This window comes from Heptranchias perlo, chromosome 6, assembly GCF_035084215.1.
Source record: "Heptranchias perlo isolate sHepPer1 chromosome 6, sHepPer1.hap1, whole genome shotgun sequence".
Classification (NCBI taxonomy): domain Eukaryota; kingdom Metazoa; phylum Chordata; class Chondrichthyes; order Hexanchiformes; family Hexanchidae; genus Heptranchias; species Heptranchias perlo.
In genome coordinates this window covers 9,226,975-9,241,450 of record NC_090330.1, presented here as the reverse complement: position 1 = coordinate 9,241,450, position 14,476 = coordinate 9,226,975, and the positions used below count along the sequence as shown (strand labels likewise).

The 14,476-nt window shown below is 41.8% G+C and overlaps 1 protein-coding gene across 14 annotated transcripts in view; it reads left to right on the top strand.

Annotated features, from left to right (window-relative positions):
* Nucleotides 1-11,018, top strand: part of gyg2 (glycogenin 2) — an 84,081-nt gene extending 73,063 nt beyond the window's left edge. For 12 of the 14 annotated variants that reach the window (XM_067985704.1, XM_067985702.1, XM_067985701.1 and 9 more), the window contains 3 exons: nt 326-370; nt 3,497-3,541; nt 9,555-11,018. In XM_067985704.1, coding sequence (XP_067841805.1) covers nt 326-370; nt 3,497-3,541; nt 9,555-9,704 — 240 coding nt within the window. In that variant the 3' untranslated portion in view covers nt 9,705-11,018. The remainder of the gene's footprint in view (nt 1-325; nt 371-3,496; nt 3,542-9,554) is intronic. The other 2 variants (XM_067985711.1, XM_067985712.1) reach the window with 1 other exon arrangement.
* The last annotated feature ends 3,458 nt before the right edge of the window (nt 11,019-14,476 follow it).

Sequence of the window (14,476 nt, the reverse complement as noted above, 5' to 3'; positions counted from 1 at the left end):
CATCGTGGTCCGTGTATCTTGACGCTACACGTGGCAGTGCCTTTACTTACTCTGCCTTCTGTCCTGGGTTAGGTTTTGGGCACTGTGACTGCAGAGCCAGATTGGCAGTAGACTAAATGTGTTTGAATCATTCACCGGCCATAGGCAAAACCATTGGTTTTCAATTTTGAAGGGAGAAACGGAGAGTGGCAGAAGGTGATGAATCACAGCACCAGTTAAAAATCAATAAAAGTGGAATTTGCGGCGTTCAGTTACTGTAAGTCACAAGTTACTTTGAAAGCTGAAATATTAATAGAGCTTTATGTTTGCACAATTTTTCATTTAGAGAAAAGAAACTGTTTCCCCCGACGCATCAGTGTCGACTAAACCAGTAAGTATGTGTTTGGCAGTGAGAAACTGAGGCACTTTTTAAAAAAAATTTTTTTTTATTTTGATGACACTTTGGGTTGACTCTGATCCAGTACTCCTGGCAGGGAGCTGTCCCCCCAGGGAAGGTGGGTTGTATCCGGCCCACTCTACCTGCAAGTGTGGCTGTTAAGGTTGCCAACTCTGGTTGGATGTATTCCTGGAGGCTTCATCACATGACTTCCTGCCTCAAACTACCCCTCCCCCACACTCCCGCCATTGGTCCAACCTCCAGGTGCACTGCCTTCCCATGCCAATTGGAAAGGGAACAAATTCTTTGTAACCCAATTGGATTAATCTTGACTGTTAGCCCTTTTTCCCCAGCTCCAGTATTTTTATAACTAATAAATGAAAATGCTCAAAGAAAACACAACTTTGTTTAATGCTCCTATGATTTTTTTCTCCTGGGTTTCTTGCAGCAGTGTCCTGGAGACTAATCTTCAAATCCTGGGGACTCCAGGACAATCCTGGAGGGTTGCCACCCCATGTGGCTGGGAGTGCAGAATTGTGGAATTACCCCTTGTATGTGGGCCAAGGTTCTGTGACTATCTCCAGCACGGTTATAATCCACGTTTGTCTTGCGTACATAAAAAGAAATTCTGAAACTCTGTGGAGATAAGTTATCACATAAATATTCTCTATTGACTATACAAAAGTCAGGCTTTGTGCTGATCAAGGTGATGAGTGTTAATGCTAGGAATTGGAACACTTTTCGTCAGTGTTGGCTTCAAGCTGCGTTTGCTCCACCCAACCTCAGACGAGCACCCCTGTCCTATACCATTGTGGTTCCGCTCCCCTCCACTTTGGTCAAACTCTCGTGGGTGTCCGTGTAGCCCCTTTGATTAAAATTGGTAGTTTAATACATTTTACGTTGTGGGTGCATAACACTTTAAGAATAAAAATAAATGTCCATGTACACAAATCAATAAAAACTACTGCGCAGGTACAAAAAGAAATCAGTGAGACTAATGTTGGGCTTTATCTCAACGGGATTGGAATACAAAAGTGAGGAAGTGATGCTGCAGTTGTACAGAGGCTGGTGATATCGTTACCTCGAACTCCTTGAAGACAAACTCCCAGGTCTGTGCCCCTGCGCTGGCCCAAAATGTTAATGCATTCCGTTTATAAGGAGCTCCATATCCCAGTCAGTGGGAAAGGGCTTTTCCAAAGTTTTGTTGTGTTATCTTAACCAAGCTGGATGAACAAAATAATTGTTATTTACTCTGGTTAAGTGAAAACTTAGCTGCTGGACAAGTTTGAAAGCAGCATTATTATAATCTTGGGGTAGATTTTTCAACCGGCTGCCCAGGCGTGAAACTGATGGTTTCTATAACAGATGACTGATCCGTCATGCCAGTTTACACCCAGGCGGCAAGTTGAAAAACTATCCCCTAGGTCAAGCCTTAAGTTTTCTTTTGTTCCCAGCATTGAATTTAGATTGTACAGAAACTTTAACAGCAACATTGCATGAATCTGTGATCTTAATTTGGGTTTATTCATTTCATTTTAAGAGGAAAATATGAATTTTTTTTGCAGTATAGTGTGTAAAAGTCTAGTTTGACGAATTGAGTTTTACAGATCATTTTCCTTATTTTCAACAGCAAGTATTTGCAATTAAACAGCAATTAAATCTATAGCTAATGTAAACCAGCAGAACGTGCCGTTAACCGCTGAACCCAGAGAGTCGTCTATGAAGATGGTACATGCGATATCAGACTGCAACTAGCCTCGTAAATCAATTCTCTCGACTACCCAGCCACTTTTTTAAAAATAAAAATTTAACTTACAATCTGATAACTGGAAATGTTAGCTAGCAATGTCGGACTAAAAGTTTAACGAATCCTTTAAGGTACAATTGCTTTTTAAAAGGTCTCAATCTTTTTACAAAAGATCGCTCTGTGACCTTTTTGCGTAAATCATGCTGCGTCATTGTGTCAGCTGAGTATGGGGCACCGTGATGAGAGTGGACCACAACTTGCCCCATCCTTCCTCTGCAATCTTTTTCCACCGCACATCCTCTACGTTTCTGATTCTGACGCAGTGTGTGTCTGTTTTAGGGGAATACCCCAGCTATAACTCTCACTGATGGTCTAATTATCATTGTCCCGCTTGTAACTAATGTTGAGCTACAATCGCTGTAGAATGAGGTATGGTGGCTGTAGTCTCTTGAGGCAGAAATGTTACTCAAAGCCTGCTGACCAGTGGTTGACTGCACAGCACCTCAGAACCCATGGTTTTTTTTTCTCCTTGCTCAATTTTTGAATTTCCTTACTGTGTCATCCCTGTAAAAGGATAAATTTGACACAATGACTGGAGGTGAATGACTTAAAGATTTTTTTAAAAATACATTAGGTCAGTCTTTTTTTATCTTCCTAATTTTCTCCCCATCCTCCACTCGTCTCTAGCAAAATACTACTTGCTGAGCTATGGTTCCAAGGCAGTAACAGCCTTTCGATACGTTACTCAAGGATCCATTATTCTTGTGTGAGCCTTGATGGTGAATGTTGATTGGCGTTCCTTCACTGAGGAATGAAGTAAAGCACAGTAAATCCTCATCCTCACCAAATAGCTAAACGTGTACTTTATAGTAGGGTTAGGATGATTACAGTCAGGGGGGCAAAAAAACTCTTAATAGATGTTTTTTTGTTCCCTCGCCACTACCTCTAACCCAGGGGTGGTGAAGCCAATTGTAGCACCCTGACCTTTGCCCTGGCGGAGATTAGCTAACTCCGCTTGAGCTGCAAACTGGTTCTGGTCTGCATGGCCCGTTGCGACACGTGGCAGTGCCTTTTGTCCAGTAGGCCTTCTGTCCTGGGATAGTTTTCGGACACTGCACATGCTAAGGTCGGATTGACAATAGACAAAAATACTTGAAACATTCACTGACCACGGGCAAGACCATCAGCTTTCAATTTTAAAGGGGACAAAAAAATGAACAGAGTGGCAGAAGGTGATCACCACAACACCAGCTTAAAATTATGGAACACGTTGCAATAAAAATGGAATTTGACTTATTCAGTCACTATAAATCATAGGCTATTTTGAAAACTTGGATATTAATATATTTATGTTTGCACAATCTTTAATTTAGGATAAAGAAAAGGTACCTCCTGTCGCACCCGAGTCGACTAAACAAGTAAGTGTATGTTTCGCAACAGGAAACTGAGGCACTTTTTATTTTTAGGTTGTTCTCTTTCTTTGGAGAATAGTGTCAAGTAATGGAAGGATTCGCAGGCTGATTAACAGTCTGACAGGCCATCGAAACATAGAATCTTACAGCACAGAAGGAGGCCATTCGGCCAGTCGTGCCTGTGCCGGCTCTTCGAAAGAGCTGTCCAAATTAGTCCCACACCCCAGCTTTTTCCCCATAACCCTGCAAATTAATCCTCTTCAAGCACATGTCCAGTTGTCTTTTGAAGGTTCTTATGGAATCTGCTTCCACCACCCTTTCAGGTAGTGCATTCTAGATCTTAACAAGCCTCTGTGTGAAAGAAATTTTTCCTTGTTTCCCCTCTAGTTCTTTTGCCAATTATTTTAAATCTGTGACCTCTGGTTACCGACCCACTTGCCAGAGGAAACCGTTTCTCCCTATTTGCTGTATCAAAACCTCTCATAATGTTGAATACCTCCTGTTAGATCTCCCTGTAACTTTCTCCGCTCTAAGGAGAACAATCCCAGCTTCTCCAGTCTCTCCACATAACTGAAGTCCCTCACCCCTGGTATCATCCTGGCCATTCAGCCCTTCGTGCCTGCTCCGCCATCTTATCAAATCCTATATTCCTAAACCTCCCTCTGTACCCTCTCCAAGGCTTTGACATCCTTCCTAAAGCGTGGTGCCCAGATTTATACACATCATTCCAGCTGAGGCCTAAACCTTTTGTAAAGGTTTAGCACAACTCCCTTGTACTTGTATTCAGTGCCCTATTTACAAAGCCTCCAAGTCCAATGGTCTGGGGATGGAGCAGCAGAACAAAAGACATTTCTAAGCCCAGGAATGAGAGGGATTCATTTGTCTGGTGCTGAGAACACAGAGGAGATCAAGGTTTGTGTGGGACCTACATCTACTTTTGATGCCCGAGGCATGCATGTTTGTGTGGGACCTACATCTACTTTTGATGCCCAAGGCATGCATGGTTCTCTTGTTGATCCTGGTGTTCTATCTTAACCGCAAATGCGACAAAGCAAGCCCTACATTCATCTGTGACATTAGCTCCTTTGCTTTTTTGTGGAGAAAAGGTTCAATAGGATCAAATGGTGCAGTGTTAATGGGCTACCGACAGAGTGTATCTCTCTGAAATTTTGGGTGATTTTCTAAATCCCGAGCATTGCCTCATTCACTAATCACTGCCACTATCACACAGCTTGAACCTGCCCTGTTTGTTTTTAAACATCTGTTGGGATTTGAGATTTCCACCCTGTCACACATCCAACTGAATTTTTATACTTGCAAGTTTTAAAAGAAACTTAAATGGTGCCTGTGCAGAACAGGTATATTTCTTCACAGCCGTTTCAAAGACTTTTTGTATTGCCACTTTGAAGTTTGCAGCTTGCTTACTGATGAGACTGGCAGATAATTATTTCTCACATGCAAAGCACTGTGTTGGGCCAGCACAAACTACTGGTACAAATGTGCCAACTTTATGAATGTGTACCTCCAGCGGGGAACACACATTGGGAAATGGCAGGCACGCTTCCCATGATATTCCATCCATTAAAATTAACATTAAAGTTAATGGGTGGAAAATCATGGAAGTTGTTGCCACAATGTCTCAATATAAAATCCTGACTAGTGAGGCTTCCCACCAGGAGCACAATTTTGTAAATTCTGCCCTAAACAGTAAAGACTGCAATGCAAATAGGTTTTGGAAATTATTACATGTACATGCTGATCACGAACAGTAATTGCTGGAAACTAATTCTACTGTAAATACGTTCAAGACAATTCTTCAGACTGTGTTTGTAATTTTGTTAGAAATATAGAACAGAGGCATTCTTCACAAAGCCACTACACATAATGGCCAGAGGAATTCCCCGTGGTGTGAATGCTTCTTCTATGGCCGCAACTGCCTTTTATACCAGCCGCTAGGGTGGTCAATCCTATATGGTAGGAGGGTTTTATGGGCTCCCACGACCCATATGACGACGGGGCGGCCGCAGACACACCCACACCCACCTGACGCCCGTATCTGGCTGGATGTCCAGCCAGAATTCGGAGCTGGAACTCTGGTCTCCATGCGCTGGGACTGTTTGGAGTGGGGTTCAAACTCTGTACCTTCTGACTCTACAATGTTGTAGACGTGCACCAATTCTGGCCTCCTGCGCATCCCCCGTTTTCATTGCTCCACCATTGGCAGCCGTGCCTTCAGCTGCCCAGGCCCTAAGCTCCGGAATTTCCTCCCTAATCCCCTCTGGCACCTTTTTAAGACACTCCTTAAAATCTATCCCTGATTCTGCCCCCCCACTTTCCCTCCCCACTTTGGATACCAGTCATACTTGTGGATGTCCATGTGGCCTCTGAATAAAATTGGCAGTTTAATGTCAATTTTACGCTGTGGTTATATACCCATTCGCAATAAAAGCAGAAAAACCTGGAAAAATACATTAGGTCAGTCAGGTCTGAAAAATGAAGGCACAAACTTTCGATCAGCAACCTTTTTTCTCCACCCCCCTCATCTGAAGGTCTTCATGCTTATTGGTCCGTGGCTGTCAGTTAACCTCTGTAGCCTCACCCAAGTACCATTCCTCATGTGTGAGCCTAGGTAGTCGCAGTCAGGTTATTGGACCATGGCAGGCATCACAGCTGAGCACAATCCTGTCAGCACCCAATGTGCACGCAACAACTTGCATTTATATAGCGCTGTTAACGTAGTAAAACGTCCCAAGGCGCTTCACTAGAATGTTAGCAAACAAAATTTGACACCGAGCCACATAAGGAGATATTGGGGACAGGTGACCAGAAGCTTGGTCAAAAGGGTAGATTTTAATAAGCGCCTTAAAGGAGGCGAGAGAGGTAGAGAGGCGGAGAGGATTAGGGAGGGAATTCTGGAGCTTAGGGCCTAGGCAGTTGAAGGCAAGGTCGCCAGTGGTGGAGCGATGAAAATCGGGGATGCTTAGGAGGCCAGAATTGGAGGAACGCAGAGACCTTGGAGGGTTGTAGAGCTGGAGGAGGTTACAGAGATTGGAAAGGGCTCTTCATACATGCTCTTCAGAAGGAATCACTGGATAGTAATCAAGCCAGAGTCTTGGCTGACTTTTGAGCCACTGAGGAATCTCCAGCACACACCTTGAATGTGAATGCCCAGATAGCTAATGATCCGGAGAAAGTGTCACACAAACACTTAGTGAGTATACTCTTTATACCACAAATATTTGAGTTTAAACTGGTAGTGTGTGTACGGGCACTCTAGGCATCACTCCCTCACCATTATATGGCATCACAAAACCATGATACTGTGCTGTTAATGGGGTCGTTTCTACCCCAGGGATACAAGAATCATCTAGTTTTCTTTTTTTTTAAATTTCTGCTGGCTGATGAGCAATCTCAACGAGAAGGTGCAAGTGAAAAAGCGTTGCTTGGTTTGCTCTGTATTTGAGTGAAAGCTTTTAATACTTGTAAGAGAAGCTACATTTATCGCATGATGCAAGCATATTTCAACTCTGCTGTCATCGTATGGATTTGCAGTGTTTCGGGCGATCTTGCTGTCAGCGTAGCTCAGTTGGTAGCACACTCAGCTGAGTCAGAAAGTCGTGGGTTCAAGTCCCACTCCAGGACTTGAGCACAAAATCGAGGCTGACACTTCAGTGTGGCACATTGAGGGAGTGATGCTTTATTGGAGGTGCTGCCTTTCGGATGAAGCTCCATCCGCTTGTTCAGGTGGACATAAAAGATCTCGTGACAGTTCTGTGAAGAGCAGGGGAGTTTTCCTGGTGTCCTGGCCAACATTTAGCTCTCAACCAACACCACAAAACAACTTAACTGGTCACATCTTGCTTGCTTGCTATGTGCAAATTGGCTGCTGCGTTTGCCTACAAAACAACAGTGATTACACGTCAAAAGGTAATTCAGTGTCTGTGAAGTGCTTTGGGACATCTTGAAGATATCCAATGGCGCTATATAAATGCAAGTGCTTTATAGTGTCCTTATGGATATGTTGGTGGGAAGCGGAAATGTAATGCAGCAGCATTTTTCCAACCATGAGCATAGTATCATAGTAGGTATAGCAGAGGAGGAGGCCATTTGGCCCATCATGCCTATGCTGGCTCTTTGGAAGAGCTATCCAATTAGTCCCATTCCCCTGCTCTTTCCCTGTAGCCCTGCAAATTTCTTCCCTTCAAGTATTTATCCAATTCCTTTTTGAAAGTTACTATTGAATCTGCTTCCACCACCTTTTCAGGCAATACTTTCCAGATCATAACCACTCGCTGCGTAAATAGATGTTTCCTCATCGTCCCAGCTCCTTTTGCTGATCACCTTAAATCTGTGTCCTCTGGTTACCGACCTCTCTGCCACTGGAAACAGTTTCTCCTTATTTACTCTATCAAAACCCTTCATGATTTTGAACACCTCTATCAAATCTCCCCTTAACCATCTCTGCTCTAAGGAGAAGAACCCCAGCTTCTCCAGTCACTCCACATAACTGAAGTCCCTCATCCCTGGTACCATTCTAGTGAATCTCTTCTGCACCCTCTCTAAGGCCTTGACATCCTTCCTAAAGTGTGGTGCCCAGAATTGAACACAATACTCAAGCTGGGGTCTAACCAAAGTTTTATAAAGGTTTAGCATATCTTCCTTGCTTTTGTACTCTATGCCTCAATTAATAAAGCCCAGGATCCCATATGCTTTTTTAACAGCAATCTCAACTTGTCCTGCTACCTTCACAGATTTGTGCATGTGCACCCCCAGGTCTCTCTGTTCCTGCACGGCCTTTAAAATTGTACAATTTAGTTTATATTACCTCTTCATTCTTCCTACCGAAATGCATCGCTTCACACTTCTCAGCGTTAAATTTCATGTGCTATATGTCTGCCCATTTCACCAGTCTATGCCCTCCTGAAGTCTGTTACTATCATCCACATTGTTTACTACATTTCCAAGTTTGGTGACATCTGCAAACTTTGAAATTACACCCTCTATACCCAAGTCCAGGTCATTAATATGTATCAAAAAGAGTAGTGATCCTAATACTGACCCCTGGGAAACAACCCAGTAAACTTCCCTCCAGTCTGAAAAACAATTGTTCACCACTACTCTCTGCTTTCTGTCCCCGAGCCAATTTTGTATCCACACTGTCACTGCCCCTTTAATCCTGTGGGCTTTAATTTTGCTAACAAGTCTATTATGTGGTACTTTATCAAATGCCTTTTGAAAGTCTATATACACATCAACTGCACTACTCTCATCAACCCTCTCCGTTACTTCATCAAAGAACTCAGTCAAGTTATCAAACACGATTTTCCTTAAGAAATCTGTGCTGACTTTCATTTATTAGCCCATATTTTTCCAAGTGCCAATTTATTTTATCCTGGATTATTGTCTCTAAAAGTTTCCCCATCACCGACTTTAGGCTGACAGGCCTGTAATTGCCAGATTTATATCTCTTCCCCTTTTTTGAACATGATGAAAAACACTTGCTCCAAACTGCAGTGTAAATGCGTTTTGTTAGGAGCCCTGCATTATTGTAATATGTGTAAGCACCAACATAAATTCTACAAAGCTACAAATACTGGAAATCTGAAATAAAAACAGAAAATGCTAAAAATGTACCAGCATCTATGTTAGTCTGCACCTGAAAAAGAACACTTTGGGATATGAATGCTGATCGAAGTAATTCACCTGCCATGATGGTCTTCCTCTTTCCCATGCTGATGGACCTGGTATGCATTCTAATTTCTAAATTTTAACTAATTGGGAAATCTGATAAGTCCAAATCACTAGTTTATTGAATAAGTGCACATGACTACAATTGGCTAAATTCGCCCTCGTGCTCTGCCAGTCCTGCACTCTGTGTGTGTGTGTGTGTGTGTCTCTCTCTCTTGGCTATTCTCTCTCACTCACTCTCTGTCTTTCTCACTCTCACTCTGTCTCTCTCTCTCCTTTTTTCATTCTGAAAAATCCTAACTTCTCTCAAATCTTTTTCCTCCCACCCCAGGAGGATGTGGCCGCCTCTTTGCCAGAGGTGGTGCCAAAGCAGCCCATGCAAGAGGAGGAAAGGCATAGATGGGAAGAGGGAAATATCGACTACCTGGGAAAGGATGCTTTTGTAAACATTCAGAAAAAGTTGGACCGGTTTCTGAAGTAATGTGTCAGAAGTTGATCATGCGCTCTTGAGCCAAAACTCTTTTTGCTGATATATATAATATGGATGGCAGCTCAATCCTGAAGCGAAGAAAAAAAATTGACTGTCCATTTAATATTGTATTGTACATAGATGTGTTTTGGATGAACGTGTGCATTTTTTTTTACATTCATTAGTGCTATTAAAAAAGTATTTACTGATTAGTTAATTTGATTGTATTTAAATGTACAGGAAGTGACTCACTTTACCTTTATAGCTCGAGACATTGTTTCTCTAATGGGACTACAAAAGTTCTGAAGCGATAAATAGCGTGCAGTTATAATACTAAACTCAAAGTGCCTCCATAAGACATTCAGCATAAGGTCTATTTCAGTTAACAGACTACCGAATCTTTCTATTGTGTCAATTTTGAAATATTTGTGGATTTTCTGTTGTCCCTTTTTTTTGGACATGTGTAAATCCAATGACTTGAAAGTAATAATTGGGGGAGGGAAATCATTCCTTTTGCCCATAATCTACATCACATGACAAAAATTGCCACTGTGGCCAATATTGCAGTGTTTGTTGGTGCATATGGCTGCACTTGTTAGGTACTATTTGATCTCCTCAAGCCAGACTAAAACTTGCACTTTTTTCTAATGCACTGACGAACAGTGAAAACTCTTTTTGCTTCTCACGTTGCGGTGTTGGCTCCTTGTTGTACACATGTCATTGCATCAGTCGCCTTGTGGCATCCTCAATCTGGATGTGGATCGTTTCTGCCCGAGATATTTCGCGGAAGAGGGGGAGGAGGGAGGAGAAAATTAAGAGCCGCTTAGTGACGGTTTCACAGAATTAGCCGCTAAACAGAAACACTGATTCTACCTGAAGAAGTAGCCAATTCAGATATTGCGTTTATCAAATGGTGAATCACCTGTGACCTCTTGAATGCAAGACTATGATTTCTGTCGTTAGAGCCTTGTGAGAGAGAGAGAGTGAAACCTAATTCGACCGTGAGATACCCTGATTGCACGCTTCTAAAATCAAAAAGAAACTTGACTAATTGAAGAACTCAACTTTTAGTTTCTCACGGTGGATGGATGCATTCACAATGTGATCTAATCTTAGTTTTGGTTCCTTGATAGGAAGGGACTTGAATGCTCGTCTTTTTTGAAAAAGCGCTAATGTATTAGCCCTTGTAAAAGCTATGGCTCTGTACAGTGGCTAACGCCACATGACGACAGTTTTTTGTGTTATGCCTGACATATCTTGACATTGAATCTGTAACTGACATTAAATAATTCAATAAACAAATCCACCGGTAGTATGCAAATCCAACTTCGACCCAGCCCTGTGAATTTGAAACGTTTTCCGTGAAGTAAGTTTAAGATGTATTCAAATTGATTTGTGCAGCTTCAGAAGTTACAACAGCTTCAAATAACTTTTGTTTTGACCAAAAACACAGAGCAATGCCACTGCAGTGCTTAAAGGGTTATATTTATCTGCGGGGAAAATTCCGGATGAAACCTTAAGCAATATCCCAGGTTAATAGTGCTCCAAGTACTAAGCACAGCAAAAAGAACAGATGGTGCTACCATAAGAAATAGGAGCAGGAGTAGGCCATAGGGCCCCTCGAGCCTGCTCCGCCATTCAATAAGATGGTGGCTGATCTTCGACCTCAACTTCATATCCCATATCCCATGATTCCCTTGGAGTCCAAAAATCTATCCATCTCAGCCTTGAATATATTCAACGACTGAGCATCTACAGCCCTTTGGGGTAGATAATTTCAAAGATTCACTACCCTCTTGAGTGAAGAAATTCCTCCTCATCTCAGTCCTAAATCGCCCACCCCTTATCCTGGGACTGTGGCCCCAAGTTCTAGACTCTCTGGCCAGGGGAAACAGCCTCTCTGCATCTACTCTGTCAAGCCCTTTAAGAATTTTATACATTTCAATGAGATCACCTGTCATTCTTCTAAACTCCAGAGAATATGGGCCCATTCTTCTCACTCTCTCCTCATAGGACAACCCTCTCATCCTAGGAATCAATCTAGTGAACCTTTGTTGCACCCCTTCTAAGGCTACAGTACTCTCGGTCCCTTCATCTAAGCCATTATTATAGACTGTAAATAGCTGGGCCCAAGCACTAATCCTTGCGCACCCCATTAGTTACAGCCTGAGAATGACCTGTTCCTTCCTAATCTCTGTTTTCTGTCCGTTAACCAGTCCTCTACCCGTGCTAATATATTACCCCCAACCCCATGCGCCCTTATGTTGTGTGACAACTTTTTGTGTGGCACCCTATCAAATGCCTTTTGAAAATCCAAATATACTACATCCACTGGTTCCCCTGCTTGTTACATCCTCAAAAAAACACTAGTAGATTTTCTAGTCTGGCATGGACTTGATGGGCTGAATGGGATATGAAGTTGAGGTCGAAGATCAGCCAACATGATTTCCCTTTCATAAAACCATGTTGACTCTGCCTAATCATATGATTTTCTAAGTGCCCTGTTACCACGTCCTTAATAATGGATTCCAGCTTTTTCCCAATGACTGATGTCAGGCTAACTGGCCTTTAGTTCCCTGTTTTCTCTCTCCCTCCTTTCTTGAATAGCGGAGTTACATTTGCTACCTTCCAATTCATTGGGACCGTGCTAGAATCTAGGGAATTTTGGAAGATCAGAGCCAATGCATCCATTATATCTGCAGCCACCTCTTTTAGAACCCTAGGATGTAGCCCATCAGGTCTAGGGGATTTGTCAGTTTTTAATCCCCTTAATTTCTCCAGTATTTTTCTTTACTAATATTAATTACTTTAAATTCCTCACTTTCATTAGACCCTTGGTTCCCCACTATCTTGGGTATTCTTTTTGTATCTTCTACTGTGAAGACAGATACAAAATATTTGTTCAATGTCTCTGCCATTTCCTTATTCCTTTTCATAATTTCTTCTGTCTTAGCCTCTAAGGGACCCACATTTACTTTCACTACTCTCGAAGAACATAAGAAATAGGAACAGGAATTGGCCACATGGCCTCTCGATCCTGCTCCGCCATTCAATCAGATCATGGCTGATCTGTTCTAAATGCCCTGTTACCACTTTCTTAATAATGGATTAATGCAGCATTTTCCCAATGACTGATGTCAGGCTAACTGGCCTGTAGTTCCCTGTTTTCTCCCTTCCTTTCTTGAATAGCGGCGTTACATTTGCTACCTTCCAATCCACTGGGACCGTTTTTACATACTTCCTTTCTTTTCACATGCTTGTAGAAGCTTTTACAATCTGTTTTTATATTTCTTGCTAGTTTACTCAAATTACATTTGCAAATAGAAGTGGGTAAAGGAGAAGCTCTCAGTAATTTGCATGATGTTTAATCCGAAAATCCTGTACAATTTTGGCCCACTGCGGCTAAGGTGATCCATGAAACAGTACGAACAAACCTGAGCCAATGGCTGACTTGGATGTCCTATGAAATGCTAGGGCAACGAGTAGCATTCTTAGTAGTGCAGTAGGTCCCAGACATAATCACTTTGGGAATGCTTCACGTCACACACAGGAAAAAAAGCCAGAGTTTTAACTTCACCAGTGACTTTGAGGCCAGTATTGTCTAATTTACTTTGATTTAGCTTCATTTCCTCCCTAAAGTGATTGGGTTACTTCTACTTTTGTGGTAATTTGGCTTGAGGTTAAAAAAAAATGTTGCAAATCCCTTTGAATTCACGTGACACCAAACCGAATAAGTGTAAGCCTTTTGTGAGTTTAGCATTTTGCTTGGCATTCTTTGTCGCAGCCTTGACATGAACAACTCTTGAGCAAATGCACTCCTTTCTAAGTGACTTTTTTTTCCCCCAAGATAAGGATTTTATCTACTGTTTTACTTTTGGGAGGATATTTACATTTCTTTTCATAACCTGTTGGCCATTTAAACAGAAGTTCACCTCCTTGGCCTACTTTGTCACTGCTTTGATCTCATCTGGTTTTTAAAAAATAATTCTGAATTGGTGCAAACTACCTTATTTGGGATAAACTAATAGAAATGTATGAAATTGGATCTGGACATAATGGATCTGTGAATCGGATATCTGTTCTAAAGGCAAATTGCTACCTAAAAGCAGCTGTTGGAACAGAAATGATTATATGAGGTCTCCGGGCATGCAAATATCATTTTTAAAAAACAATTGCATGCTAAATTTACCTACTAGATTTCACCATTACTTAAAGTAATTAGAAAATACAAACTATTCCATCCCAATTTCTTGCTGCTATGGATTAGATGTATATTTTGTTTAAAAACCTTTATTTGAATTATTGCAATAATTGGAATTGGTTTCATTAAGGATATTGCTTGATTTTTCAATATAAACAGCTCTTGAACAAATGCAATCAATATACTTTCTTGCTCCCTTGAAGATAACCTGTATATCTCTAGTCACCTAACTAGTTCATTCAGTAAATGTGACTTGCACCCCTGGAGCGTATTGATCTCATGCAGGTGATAGGAGGCCAAGGCAGGGGTGAAGAATTCTATTCATCTAAAGGAATATTGCAAGATGACTGAAATCCAGTAGATTTGGTTTAAAAGACTGCAAATCCATGGGAGTGTCCTGTGCTAGAGCTAGTGGCAGGAGTGTGTCATGTCCAAGTCAAGCCTATGGTGTTTATTCAGCTAACTTCACTCAAATGCACAATCTTTTCTTTTTGCCAGTTATTAGACTTTTGAATTCTTGTAAGGGATTAATAAGTTTTTGAGTGGTTACCCTCAAATTCAGATTTAACATTAGTTTGGAGCT